The sequence below is a fragment of the Copadichromis virginalis genome, linkage group LG12 (assembly GCF_057382275.1).
Source record: "Copadichromis virginalis isolate Kocher_CV1m ecotype Utaka linkage group LG12, C_Virginalis_male_GT1.1, whole genome shotgun sequence".
Taxonomy (NCBI): domain Eukaryota; kingdom Metazoa; phylum Chordata; class Actinopteri; order Cichliformes; family Cichlidae; genus Copadichromis; species Copadichromis virginalis.
Window position 1 is genome coordinate 34,860,190 of NC_140629.1, and position 13,574 is coordinate 34,873,763.

General features: G+C 40.3%; 1 protein-coding gene across 1 annotated transcript in view; it reads left to right on the forward strand.

Moving 5' to 3' along the window:
* hs3st1l2 (heparan sulfate (glucosamine) 3-O-sulfotransferase 1-like 2) overlaps positions 1 to 12,712 on the forward strand; it is a 30,390-nt gene extending 17,678 nt beyond the window's left edge. The window contains exons 2-3 of the mRNA XM_085476257.1: positions 9,723 to 10,100; positions 11,301 to 12,712. Coding sequence (XP_085332383.1) covers positions 9,846 to 10,100; positions 11,301 to 11,966 — 921 coding nt within the window. The 5' untranslated portion in view covers positions 9,723 to 9,845 and the 3' untranslated portion in view covers positions 11,967 to 12,712. The remainder of the gene's footprint in view (positions 1 to 9,722; positions 10,101 to 11,300) is intronic.
* The last annotated feature ends 862 nt before the right edge of the window (positions 12,713 to 13,574 follow it).

The following is a 13,574-nucleotide window of genomic DNA, read 5'->3' on the forward strand; positions in this document are numbered from 1 at the left end:
ATTAGACCACATTTGACACTTTTTGACACATTGTGTTCATAATTGTGTCGTTTCTGTTGTGTAATTGAAGTAAACACTTATATTCGATGAAATTTATTTCCTACAGAAAGCACTGGTTCCCATTATTATACCCATTTGTTAAGCACCAGTTTGGTGGCATGTAGTAAACTTAATTCTGTGCATAATTCCTTTTTAAGTTTTCCCCTATTTCCAACTACTTTGCATGATTCATAAATAACCATTGTTTATCTTAAACTGGATATTCATGCAGCTTCTCTCATCACCCACTGTCAGGCAGAACTTTTCTCTGATTGGCTGCCTTTTGCAAACAACACAAGGTGGGAGGGGCTTCTGCTCTCACAGCTAGTTCTGTGTATGGGCATGTTAAGGATTTTCACTCTCACTGACATAATTTAGAGCAGTATAAATCCTGATCTTTTGGCTCACAGGGATTACTTGTACATAAGCTGCTCATTATTTTGGGCCACGTTTAAATGAGCATCTACCACAGTAACAGTATATATGCAGGGGATAGAAAATAAGAAATATAATAGCTCTTAAGTGAGTGCAAACCAAGGCATGAACTTCTTACTAAATCTCCTGGGCACTCTCATACTGTAAAGCACATGTAGCTCCTATTCTGCTTGTCAGGGTAGCACAGGGGCTATCCCTATCACCTTTAGGGTGAGAGACAAAGTACACCCTAGACAGGTCGCCATTCACTCACATTGTGGGAAGAAGCCGGAACCCATGCAGGCATGGGGAGAAAATGCAGACACCACACAGAAAGGCTCCAACCAGGTGGTGGAGTCGAACTCAGGACTTACTTTAGGCAAGTCAATAGTGCTAATCACCAAACCACCATGCTGCCCACAAAACACATATATCATTTGTAAAAGGTATTTGAAATAGTTTAGGAAGTGAAACAAACTTTGTTAAAAAGTATCTCATTCTAGAAAACAGAAACGTTATGCTTTGTCAGCGTAAATAGTCTTTTCAAATATTGGCATTTTCCAAAAGCTGTCAGCTTCTAAGAGATTCAGAAATAGTAAACTCCTGCTTTAGTGTTTCCACACTCATTTGACTGTGGAGCTTTATTGTACTTTATTTTATTTAGTTTTAAGCTGATATGCACTGGTTGAGCAAAACAATTGTTCTGTACAATGCACGCATTAACTTCTTTAGTTAAGTTTAGGCAACTGTCTGCTTCTTGGGGTTTAGATTATAGTTTGAGCTAAAAAAACAAACACAACAGTAACCTTGTTCAAAAGTCATGCTAAAGGATATCTGCTGCATGCAAATGTAAAGCAAAATAGTTCTGATCATATGTGATGAATTTGGAGATTATATCATCTCGGGATATTTTAAATAACTCTCATATGAAGTTTTACAGCAGAAACAGACTCACGAGGAAGAGATAACAAGGGAGAAAAAGGATCCTGTCAAGAACCTCTCAGACACTTCTTTTTCACCCTCTGCTTCATCTTCCCATGTTCTCTCAGAAATAGATCAAATCTTCCGAGTTCAGCATTTTTTCCTCTGGCTGAGTACCTGGTGCAAGGTGCCTCAAACTACTCACGCAGAAAAACAGAATGCCTGGAAGAGGTGAAACTCCTGAACTTCAATAGATACGGAAGAGGACTTTTCACTTTTTTGTTCACATCTGATGTTTCTTTCATCTTATGCATAAACTTTGAAAGATCTGGCAGCAGATCAGCTTCTATGGGGTTAAAAGGATTTTTGGGAAAAGCAAAAAGATGGACTTGAAGCATTCAGTCTTACTGTTTATTGTCTGAGGCTTCGAGGAAAACTGGCGGTCGGCGTGATCTGGAAGTATGACCGATTGCAGTCTCAGCTCCATCTATTTTGATTACAGACCCCCCTCTGAGTGTTGGCCATCTCCTCTCCAGGCGGGTAATGGGAAAGGGATGGGGAATAGGAACAGCCTTGTTGCATTTCCTTTGTTGTTCTGAAAGGCAATCAGCTCGGCGTATGTTCGCTGTAATCAGCAAGCGTGATTGGCTGAGCAGGACCTGGATTAAAGAAGGTATATAAAGAGACAGAAAACTAAGAAAATGTGTGGGAAGTTTGGGGTAAATGAAGGTGAAACCCAAGGTGAAAAAAGGAAAGGATGGTGAGTAGAGTCTGAAAAAGAGATGGATGGGGAGGGGGGCAAATGAAAGAAGAAAGAAAAGGAAGGAGGACAGAGAGAGTTTTATCAGACTTTCACAGCCTTGGTGATATGACAGGCTTGGCAATCCAAAGCGTTTCACCATGCCACCCCCTACCAGAGACAATCTTCCTGCTGCCTCACACACACAACAACTGTACCTCAGTCTCATCCTTCCCCCCTACCACCCATCTCCTCCCTCCCTGCCACCCTCTGACTCTCTGTACAGGATAATCCCTCCCCCACCCCCAAATACCATCGCTCTGTAAAAAGATATTTCCAGGGGCCTGGATCACTAGCAGTCACATGCTGGGTGTCTGCACAAAAGGCTAAGGCTCTGCACACATGCAGATGACACAAGACACACACAAACACACTCACACCAGAACTTATAAGACACTGGTACTCTCCCCAAATGCAGATGGAAGCATCTGCCTTTCACAGATAATTACACTCCACCCTTCCCCCTTTTCTCTCCTTTCCCCTCCATCTCTATCGTCTGCAGCTTGGCTAGATAACGTGTGTTTGTCAGTATGGAGAATTCATGCGTCATTGGCAATCTTGGCATTGTTGTTGTTGTTGTTTGTTCTCCCTTTGCATGCTGGCTAATGTGAATCACAAGAAGCGATGAGCGGGGAAAGACAAGGACTTGCAATGATTCATGTGAGGCTCATTGAGCAGAGCTGAGAGGCTGCTCATATGGTGCCAATAAAAAAAGAAAACAGTCCAGCCAGTTGCTAAACAGAAATCTCTCAGTTTTTTTAATCCTAAACTCATTTGCTTATTTTTATCATTAACAGGGGACTTGTGCATGCATTTTAATAAGCACTGAATGAAGAGAACATCCATGTTAGTTTTTAGTCAATTTTCAGCAAAGTGCAAACTGAAAAAGTAATTTCAATCAGAACCACTGTAGTCAAAAAATAAATAGAAAATTGTGAGTTCTATCTGCATTCATTTTTACATTTGGTGTAGGTCCATTCTGGGAAATCCCCACCAGAGATGAAAAGCCAAAGCACATCAGCAAGACCCCGTCTCAATAAAGCAAGAATCAGTAATATTACATAATGCTGAAAGTCAGAACTGCATAAATGATGGAGCTAGAGGGGAGGTGGGTTTCAAAGTGGCTTGCAGATGTGCTGCAACTGTAGACTGGCTGAAAGAACCTACTATGAGTGTAGAAGGTATCAGCCGATGTGGGCTGTCACTGAAATCAGCTGATTGGCTGGGACTGTGGCTGAGCTTGACTTTGCGGCCACGTTGAGCTATTGTGTGTTTGATGTTTATCTCCATGAAGGTTTAGGTGGAAGCAAAAACTTTTCTCAGTAAAACTCAGCAGACATACCATTTATCCCAAAGATTTCTGTCTTTTAAAGGAACTCCGATTGCAAGTTTGCAAATCTGTCTGCAAGTAAAAGACTCAAACAAATAATTTAGAACCAAGAAATACATGAGCAATATGAAAAATGGATTGCTGATTTGCCCTTTTTGTACTTTTACAGTGTTTTCTTTGGTTTACTTTTCAAAGTGTGCTCCATCACGACATTGAGCCAAACAGCAATAACCTTATTTAAACCTTGAAATAACTTTTAATCAGTGCCGGGTTTTTACATCCGTGGAACTATTTCCCATTTCCAACTGCAATCCTGTGTCATTTTTTGTTCATCAAGATTAAAAGTTCATTGACTCAAAAATATTTCTGGGCGGAAAGGTGCGTTTGTGTTTTATTTATGAGCCGCTAAGAGGCTGCTGCAGGGCATCCCCATTAGCATGGTGCTGCATGTGCTGCTGATCCACATAAACACGCAAGGATTCAAACAACTCAGGAAGACAGAGTCAGGAACAGGCTGAGGAAACAAAGAGCAGAGGTGAGGGTGAAAGATGATGAGTGTAGGTGAGAAGGAGGGTAATAAGGAGGTGGAAGAGGGAGAGGAAGGTCACGAGGTGAAGTGGAAGCGAAGCGACTTGACAGCAGGGGAATATTCCAGCTTACAGAGAAGTCACAAGGGACTCGTGCAACCACTTAATGCAAGGCATGCGTGTCTCTGTGCAGCGCGCACACACATAAACCTCACTGAGGATTACTTTCTTTGTCTCGGTTGCTCACGTACTCACATAAATTGCACATGCCCTACACTGTGATTGATTGGCGTCAGCACGCAGTTTGCCACTTTACATCAAAATCATGACTGTAGGGAATCTGAATCAGGAAATCTTGCTACTTGCTTAAAGCAGCTAATGTATAGGAGCCGGGGATTTTAGTTGCTATTGGCTGAATTATTAAGGGGCTGTAATCACTGAACAGTGTGAGGCTGGAGGTAATAGTCGACTCGAATGTTCTGGTTTTGTACAAAGCGATAAGACACCACAGGAATAATAATAATCACTGCAGATGCAACTTTTTAATCCCTGTGTAATTCTTGAAAATCTTGTTCATCTATCTGAGCTTGCAAAAACGGAGAATATATTTTTCAGTCAAAAGCTGGAACCGGTCAGAATTTGCGATAAAACAACAAAACAACATTCATTCAGCTCAGAGCTGCATATAATAATGAGTGATAACAGAGAGATCATTGTGGCATTATCTACAAATAGTTTGGAATCAAATGAGTAGCTTAGGGCTAATAAATGTGGTTTGTTAGCTGTAGTTTGACTAAAGTTGAATGAGTAGAATTTGGACTTTTTTGACAAAGTGGGCAGATTGATTCAGCTTTCTTTCTATGTCAGTGCTGACATAACCGTCATGAAAATGTACATTGAATATGCATTTTTTGCACAGGTCTAAGATGTTTCTTTTTTATTTTAATTTACATGACTGTACTTAATTTTATCCAATCCCAGTGATTCTTTACAAAAAAGTCATCTAAAACTGCAGAAATGTTCCTTTGAACATTTTCTAAAATTAACCTGTTTACTCTCACTTCTGAAACATAATAATGAGCGATGACGTCACCCACAACACCTACTTCAGCCGACAACATCCACACGTTGCTGATGTACATTGGGAGTCCCATCCACAGCCAGCAAGGGACGTGTGACGCCAGCGTCACTAAGCCAGAGGATAGCACAGAAGGTCGGGGTGCAGTTACGCTCCCTGAAGGTGCAATTAGTGAGTCGCTACAGGAACAATGCTAGACAGGGTTCCTCCTCTGAACCAGAACATTGTTACACTAATTAATAACTCAGTCGCGTCACTGCAACTTCAGCTCGACAACAACAACAAGAGCAGGAACAGGAAGAAGCTGTGTTTTAATTAAAACAAGTGATCGCTAAAAGTTTCCTACACAAACACAACCTGACCTTTAATTTAGCTTCCCACAAACGCCGAAAAATAAAAGTGAGTGTCTCTGGTTAAACCGCCATAATGCAATCCACCCGTCATGTGACCGTGGTCATGTCATGTAATGCCTGAGTCTACATATATCAACACAGTTTTGCCAAAGCAACAAACAAAGTTCTTTATAAGTGATGAAGCTGTTTTTCTTTACTGGATTTTCTTCAAAGAAAAAAACATTGCTAGTTTTTGTTGTTGGCCTTCTTTTACATTAGTAGAAGGATTAATATTTCAGTGTAAAAGCACTCTGCAGCAAGAGCTGCATTCAAAATATCACATAAATAAAAGCTGAATCGACAAAATGTGGTCAAAGCGTCAAGCATGAAAGTGCTGAATGCAGGAAAAAATCTTGTGGAAGTGTTAAAAAATTACACAGCCGCCTTGTGCCAAGAGTGAGGCATCAAAATTTAAATATTACGTGTCAAAGTCAAATCATTTTCAGCAAAAATCTGATAAATTATAAATATTATTTATAATCTTATGATATAACTTATTATGTATAAGTAAGCAATCATTTTATGTAAATGGACCAATTATTTCAGCTCTTATTGTACGTCGTCTTCAACTGTCACAGTCTCACATGCACAGAATTTGGTACCATACAAATAAAAATCTTTTAAAATTTGTAGACTATATGATGATATAATAATAATGTAATTGGGCACTGCAAATCAAATGTGCGGGTGCTTTTAACTACAGTGTGAGAGCTTTGACATGGCTTCAATCAAATTCTTACCTTCTCCTGACTGGAATATTTCACTCTACAGTTGGAGTTGACATGTCAAAGCATACTGGTGCAAATTTACCAGCACTTTGGACCACCCAGTGGAGTATAATCAGGGTGATTGGATCAGTATCACTGCTCAAATTATAATGATAAATTGTTTGGAGATACAACGATATATAGTCTCCTTTTCCAGAAGTTTGTGATCATTTTGCCAAACAAAGAAGCTTAGTATGTGGGAACGCTGTTTTTACCCTTTGTTCGCTGTTTTTATATTTTTCTGTCTTCGTGTTCACTTGCTGTTTTGTTAGGTTAAAGCATCTAAACTACTTTATTTTGTTTATTCACAAAACAAGACTCTTTCACAGTGTTCACTACATGCTGTTGTGGAACAAAGCGCCGATGGGAGTCTTTTCTCATGTGCAACAAACGTCTTTGGAATTATCAAATGGACTGATTGTAGCATCAACAGTAGTGAATTTACTTGCATTTATTAAACCGCAAGAGGCCGTTGGCTTGAGTTGTTAAACATCTGATGTTTTTGTGTTGAGATCGTGCTGGTTTGACGAGCAGAAAGCAACACGTTTACTGGGGAAAAGCTCCTGAAATCAAATTTCTGAAGTCAAAACAGATAAAAACTGAAGGAAAGTTTGTGCACAGAAATGCTATTCACAGCATTTGAGTTCTCTGGATTCTTATTTGCATACATGTCCACACAACATCCAGCAACAAGTAAAAAACAACACCCAGAAAGCAGGTTATTACATGGCTCATGTCAAAACATTTATAAAAAATAAAACAGAAACCAGTTAAACATGAATTTCTCACATAAGTCTCCTTAAATGCCATATATGCAGGTAATCTGCACTCATTTGTCACATCAAACTGGGAGGTGTGGAATGACCTTTTCAGCTTAATGACTGTGATAAAGTGGAAGATTAAATCTGAAATTGAACATTGGTGTCCAACCTCTACAGCTACATGTATAATACTAATTTTCAGATCTTGCAGTTTGTTCTCTGTGTAGGTTTTCAATCATCTTAGGGAGCTTGAAAAGGGCAATGAACAAAAAGTTGTTTAAAAGCTGATGGGAGTTATCCCTCGGATACTGTCCTGAGGGTCATTGACTAACCGATCAATAGCCAAGGTGTGAAAAAATAGCGTGGGTCATTTTCTTCACCAGGGTTCAGAGTGAAACCCCTGTGAGACCTTGCCTCACACTATCATGTGACCTATTGAGTTCACCTGGACAAAGGTGTTAGTGTTGAAGCTCCTGGGAAGGGATCTGAAGACTTCACTGCAAGTGGCTGATAGCTGCTGTTGTAAGCTTCCACTTTTGTTCAATGACGGTCTTTCACAGCGGACAGAGACTGTGAATCCAGGGTGGGGTAAGGTTTCGCAGTGGCTTCACCTTTAACCCGCAGTGATGGGAATGGCCTGCACCTTTTTATTCACGTGACCACGTGATGACTCATATTATCAGTAGTGGGTCAGTGACCTTCAGGTTCGTGCCCAAGGGAACAACCCTCACTCGGGTATAAATACCTGGGACTTTCCACCGCCTGGTTTTAAACTGAAGATATTCTTGGATGAAAGCTGAAATCTTCAAAGACTTAAAGAAGTAGAGTTGCCTCTTTTTTTAAGCTCTACAGACCTTGCATTATTGTTTTTACGTTTAATTTTTTTTTCACTTCCTCACTTTATTCTTACCCCAGTAATATGAGAGCTATTTCAATCATTTTATTTTAAAACTAAAGCCCATAAGCATGCTTCGAACAAAACGATCATTATTCCTCCATCTGAGTATGTTTTATTCATGCATTTGTTTGGCACCCTTCATAGGTTATTGATCACTGTGGTCAGGACTCAGAAGTTCTGTAAAAATCCTGCTGTGAATCTGAAACAGTAACTATTAAACTCACATCTTCAAAACAAATTCACCACAAAGAACTGAAGTTAAACTGCTCTTTAGTTTCTCCTTTGTCTTTTCTTTAAGAAGAGTTTTCCTGTATACTGTGCCTGGATACATATTATTTATTTATGTAAAGACAAAAAAGGTGGTGGGGGGGGGCACCTGCAAAGATATTTTTTTGGATGGAAGATCTCTGGACTCCTTTAGATACAGTAGTGGAAATAATGTTTTCTTACAGTTAGAGGGGACCTAAAATGTTCATTGCAAGTTTAGCAACTCCATATTTTTATTCTTGGACTCTAGTAGCACAAAATCTGATTTTTATCTGATAATAGGCTTTGTTTTACATGACTACATGAGGTATATCTGCTTTCTTTGTCAGCATAAAGAGTCAAGAGTTGAAAAAACTGAACCTGAGTGTTTAAGGTCATCTGAGGTCTGATCTCTCCCCTGACGGGGACTCCTCGTACAGACTCTGAACTCATCATTTGAAACCTTGTCTGTTTTTAACACGAGCATTCAAAATTTTATGCTAATTTAAAACCTCACCACCAGATTAAACTCAAACAACCCAATGAGACAAAATTCCACATTCGGGATTTCAGGATCTCTGCGGCTCGTCTCCTCCACTGTAAAAATGGTTCCACTGAACTCAGATGGGTGTAAGCGCTCCTTAGGGAGACTGTAAACCCCATAACAGCATAAATTTTCAATGCATTTCCTCCATTTGCTTTAGATATAGATTAATATTTTAATATTTTCTGTCTACATTCATATTGCAGCCCTATATCTGAGGCTCCAAACCTGCACTACTTTGGCCTGGACTTGACACATTAGTGTGCAGAGCTGTCTCAGACATACTGTATGGGATCACGAAACAGTCGAGCAAGCACCATGTAGCAATGAGCTTTAGCTATGTGGGATGAAAAGAAACTGCACTGTGACTGAGGCCATAATCTGAGTGTTGCCGACTCGACATCCTTTCTTAAAGATTTTTATTCTTTTGGTGCAGATTCAACACACACACACATTCAAACGTGTCCATCTTCAAGCTAACGTGGAATTCCTAAAGCATGCAGTTATATGTGCAGTACATGCAGCAGACAGAAAAATGTACCACATTTAAAGTTAACCTACATATGATCAAAAATAGTTGCCTCATTGCACCTATTGTTCTATTTAAACTCTTATAAACCACTTATTAATAATACATTCGATTTTTCAAAATGTTTTTTTCATGATTGAGGCTAAAACATTTTTCCTTGTTTTGATCTGACTGCAGCTTCCTTGAGTTACAGTAAATAACAGCCTAAAATGTGTTATGAGGTTGCAATAAAAGTGATAAAAAAAAACATTAAAGGTCTTAGTTCAGCCTTCAGTTTTCATGCTGTTGAATTTTAATAATGATTGCTCACAGTAATTTATATTCAGACGGAATAAATTTTTGCTTATTTATCATCAACTTTCTTGACAAGTGTATCACTTTTCGACCTTTCTGCTACACTGGTGCTATTAAAGAAGAAAGTGGCAGAGTGAGACAGTAAAAGTGGATGATAACCTTTATTTTTTTCCTGCTTCATAGGTTGTCCAATTGAAGGGCTCCCTCCCGAGACCCCCCGCTGACTCATAACAAGCACAACGTACTGGTCCGGGAGCTTCATGAGAGTGTGCTCATAACCATCACTCCACCTCTGTGTGTGGCACCATGCTGTGGACAGTGCTACTAGCGCTGCTGGTGCTTCTGCTGCTGCAGACTCAGCTGTCTGTGTGCTTAAGGGAATTGCGCTCTGGGGGTTCCAGTTCTTCTGTCTACTCCCCTCCATCATCTTCTTCCTCCTTTTACAATGCTACCCAGCAGCGGCTGCCCGGAGCTATTATCATTGGCGTGCGGAAAGGTGGCACCAGAGCCCTGCTCGAGATGCTCAATCTGCACCCAGATGTGGAAGTGGCAAAGGCTGAGGTGATAAACAAAACACTTTTCACTATCACCAGCTGTGGACAATAATTACTCAGTTTGCACTTAAGCACTTAAGTGTTGTTAGGTAGTTTCATCTTCTCTACTCTAACGTCAAACTGGGATAAAATGTTCCCATTCAGAAAAATGTCTGTTTTCTTCTTAAATATATGATGGACGTCAAAATCTATTTTTATACGTGTCAAAAATTCATTTGTAGTTTTTGTTGAAACCCTTATGTGAAATCTCACATCAACATTTTTTTTCTTTTCACTTGTATATCCTTTAAAAAAAATCTGCTTTTATTGAATTGTACAAATTTCATCAGTGTGCCTCAAAACCACCTGATGGTATTCAAAGAATAGCAAGGTCAACCTCGAGAAGCTCGCAGGATTTTGTATTTAGAGTGGCAAAACTCCAGGCCAAGAACCAGACATTGGTTGGCCATGAAAAATCTGAAAACTCCAAGCAAAGAAAATAACATAGTACTTGAAAATTAGTTGAAAATTCAGTAAGTAATAATGATTGTAACTGTGGATAGACCTTCTGTGTCTGAAAATATGTATTAACAGACTCAGCTCTAACAAATAGAGCTGCACTGAAGCAAAAAATTCAATCTCAAGGTAATGGAGCTAACAAAATGCCCCAGGTGCAAATATATACTGTAGAAGTGTAAAACTCTGCACTCGGAAAGTTGGAGATGCAACTCAGGCAAGACCAAGAGGGCACAGAGGCGGTCTAATTATCAAATGCGTGAGGATTTTCTGAAAGTTTAGTTCAGGCCAAACACGTACTGCATCTTCTTCAGTGCAGTAAAGAAACCAGAGCAAAGAGAGTTGAGTTTCTGTGTAGTTTGTCATGTACATTTGTAAGTATGATGAATGGTGACGGGCCTGTCCTGAAAAGCTGCACTGAGAGAAATCCTAATCAGGATAGTTTAAAATGAGGACTATGAAGTTAGAAAGCTGGTGCCAAAGAATAGATTGGTTTAGACAAGATTGGGACTAAATGAAGAAAAAAGCTGAAAGTGTTTTAGATGGTAAAAAGGTTTAGAAACTATTAGATGTCCCTAAAATTTCCTTTAAGTTTCAAAACAAACTAAAATTTCAAAACAACAGTGTCAACAAGTGGTATAAAAATGAATGAAGACCTGCTTTCCCCTCCCCCCCATCTACATCACTAAATACCTTCTGCATCCTCTGACAGGTGCATTATTTCAATGTGGAGGAGCACTACCGCAGAGGTCTGGCCTGGTACCGAGCCCAGATGCCCTTCACAGTCCCAGGTCAACTGACAGTGGAAAAGACCCCAGGTTACTTCGCAGCTCCTCAGGTTCCTGCACGAGTTTCGGACATGAACCCTGCTGTCCGCTTGCTACTCATTGTCCGGGACCCAGCTGAGAGGCTGATCTCTGACTACACCCAGGTTCTGCACAACCGCCTAACACAACACAAGCCCTACAAGCCCCTAGAGGAGCTCCTACTCCACAAGGGCCATATTGATCCTGGATACAAGGCACTGCAGAGGAGCCTCTATCACCAGCACCTTGCCCGCTGGTTGGAGGTCTTCCCCAGGGAGCAGATCCACGTGGTGGACGGAGATGCGCTTATTCGGGATCCCTTCCCTGAGCTGAGGAAGGCAGAGAGGTTTCTGGACCTGCCGCCCAGGATCAACCCAAGCAATTTCTACTACAACACCACCAAGGGCTTCTACTGCCTCCTGTCGTCTGGACACGACAAGTGCCTGGACGAGTCTAAAGGCAGGCCACATGCTCCACTCAGTACCCAAGCCTTGAAGAAGCTTTGTCGGTACTTCAGAAAGCCAAACAAGTTATTCTTTGAAATGGTGGGGAGGTCATTTGCCTGGTGCTGATCCACTGAGCAGAGCAACAGTGACGATGAAACGCCTCCTGAACAGTGCCGACACATTCAGGGACGCAGAGGGAGAGATAAAACGGTGTTTTTCTAGCTAGATGAGTGGGAACATTTAAAAAAAAATCTCTTTTTGTTGATACCTACTCAGGTATGAATGTGGCCAACATGTGCAGCACATGTGAAGAAAACAAACTGCTGATGTTGAACCCGTAGCCAACATAAACCTTTACCAACACCATGTTGGTGCCTCCAGGGAAAACCTCACTTGCTGAAGCTACAACAGCCGTGCCATACACAAGTCTGAAACTGAAAGTACAACTAACTCCCTGTTAGTTCTCGTGTGTGGGTCGTTAAAAGAATATGTGACGACTTTGATGTGATGTAGAAATAGATGAATGGTCAAAAGATGGTTGCGTTATTGTTGCACTATGAACTCCAGTTGCATAAAAAGTCAATCAAGGTTCAATGCAAACGATTTTAAAGAGAAAACAAGTCTTTGCTTTGATTTTTCTGAACAACTGTAAAACTTTTTGTGTTGGCAAAACATTTTAATTTTTTCCTCATGGCTATTTTGGGCTATTTTACTGAATAGATGCTCACGAGTTCTTTTGGAAGAGGCTCACTGAAAACCTGTTTTTGCTTTTTTTTTACGCTCAAGGCCAGCATAGTGCTATTGCTAGTTTGTGTTATTTTTTAAGATGTCCTTCTAATAAATGTCTTCAGTGGTAAAGTCTGTTCCCTGAACTCCAGCTACGAGGTTTAAAGGGATTTAAAATGTCAAACATAAAGACACGGTGATATAGGCTCACTGACAGGCCTCTCTGGAAACACCTCTCCCTCGAAGTGGATGAAGATGTTCCCTGTCAGTGTCTATTGAACATGTTCTTTACATCAAAGATCAAAGCAAGCGTACGTCTCTTTTCATTATTAAGTTATTCCTGTGTAGGTGTTACCTTCAGTTTCACAACCACACCGCAACAAACGACACCTGTAGGTCACCAGAAGGGCTGTTCAGTTCCTGACAGTATTCAAATGGTTTTCTTACCTTAATCCAGTTCATCTGGAAGGGCTTAAAAAGGCTGACAAGTCATAGCATCAGTACATAAAATAAAAGCCTTGTGATTAAAGGATATCCAGGGTGCTTTTAACCCAGACATGTCTTTAGTTTGATGTTAGTTTGATACACTTTCAAAGTACATTCCACAAGGCAGAGTTAAATATAATTTAATTTAATTAAGTTAAATTGTTCAATAATTTAGAAGTAAAAGGTATAAATCTGTAAGTGTTTCATTGGATAACAACTAATAACAACTGTGTAGTAGCTGCACAGCATTTCATATCAAAGCAGTATTCCATTGTACCTGTCTCTACAGTTCCAGTTTACACAAAAGCTCCTCCTAGAGCTAATTACTGGCCTTCAAGGTAGCTATTTGTACCCTCAAAAGCAGGTACTGAAAGGTTTACTAATAATGAAGATGGCAGAAAAAAGACAGAAAAGCAAAGAAGTAGACTGGAGGCTGTGGTTTCTTAGAGCCCTGACTGTGGATCAATCGCAGCTCCCATAAATGGAAGATCTCTCTGGTACCCCCTGGAGAGAGGATGACAA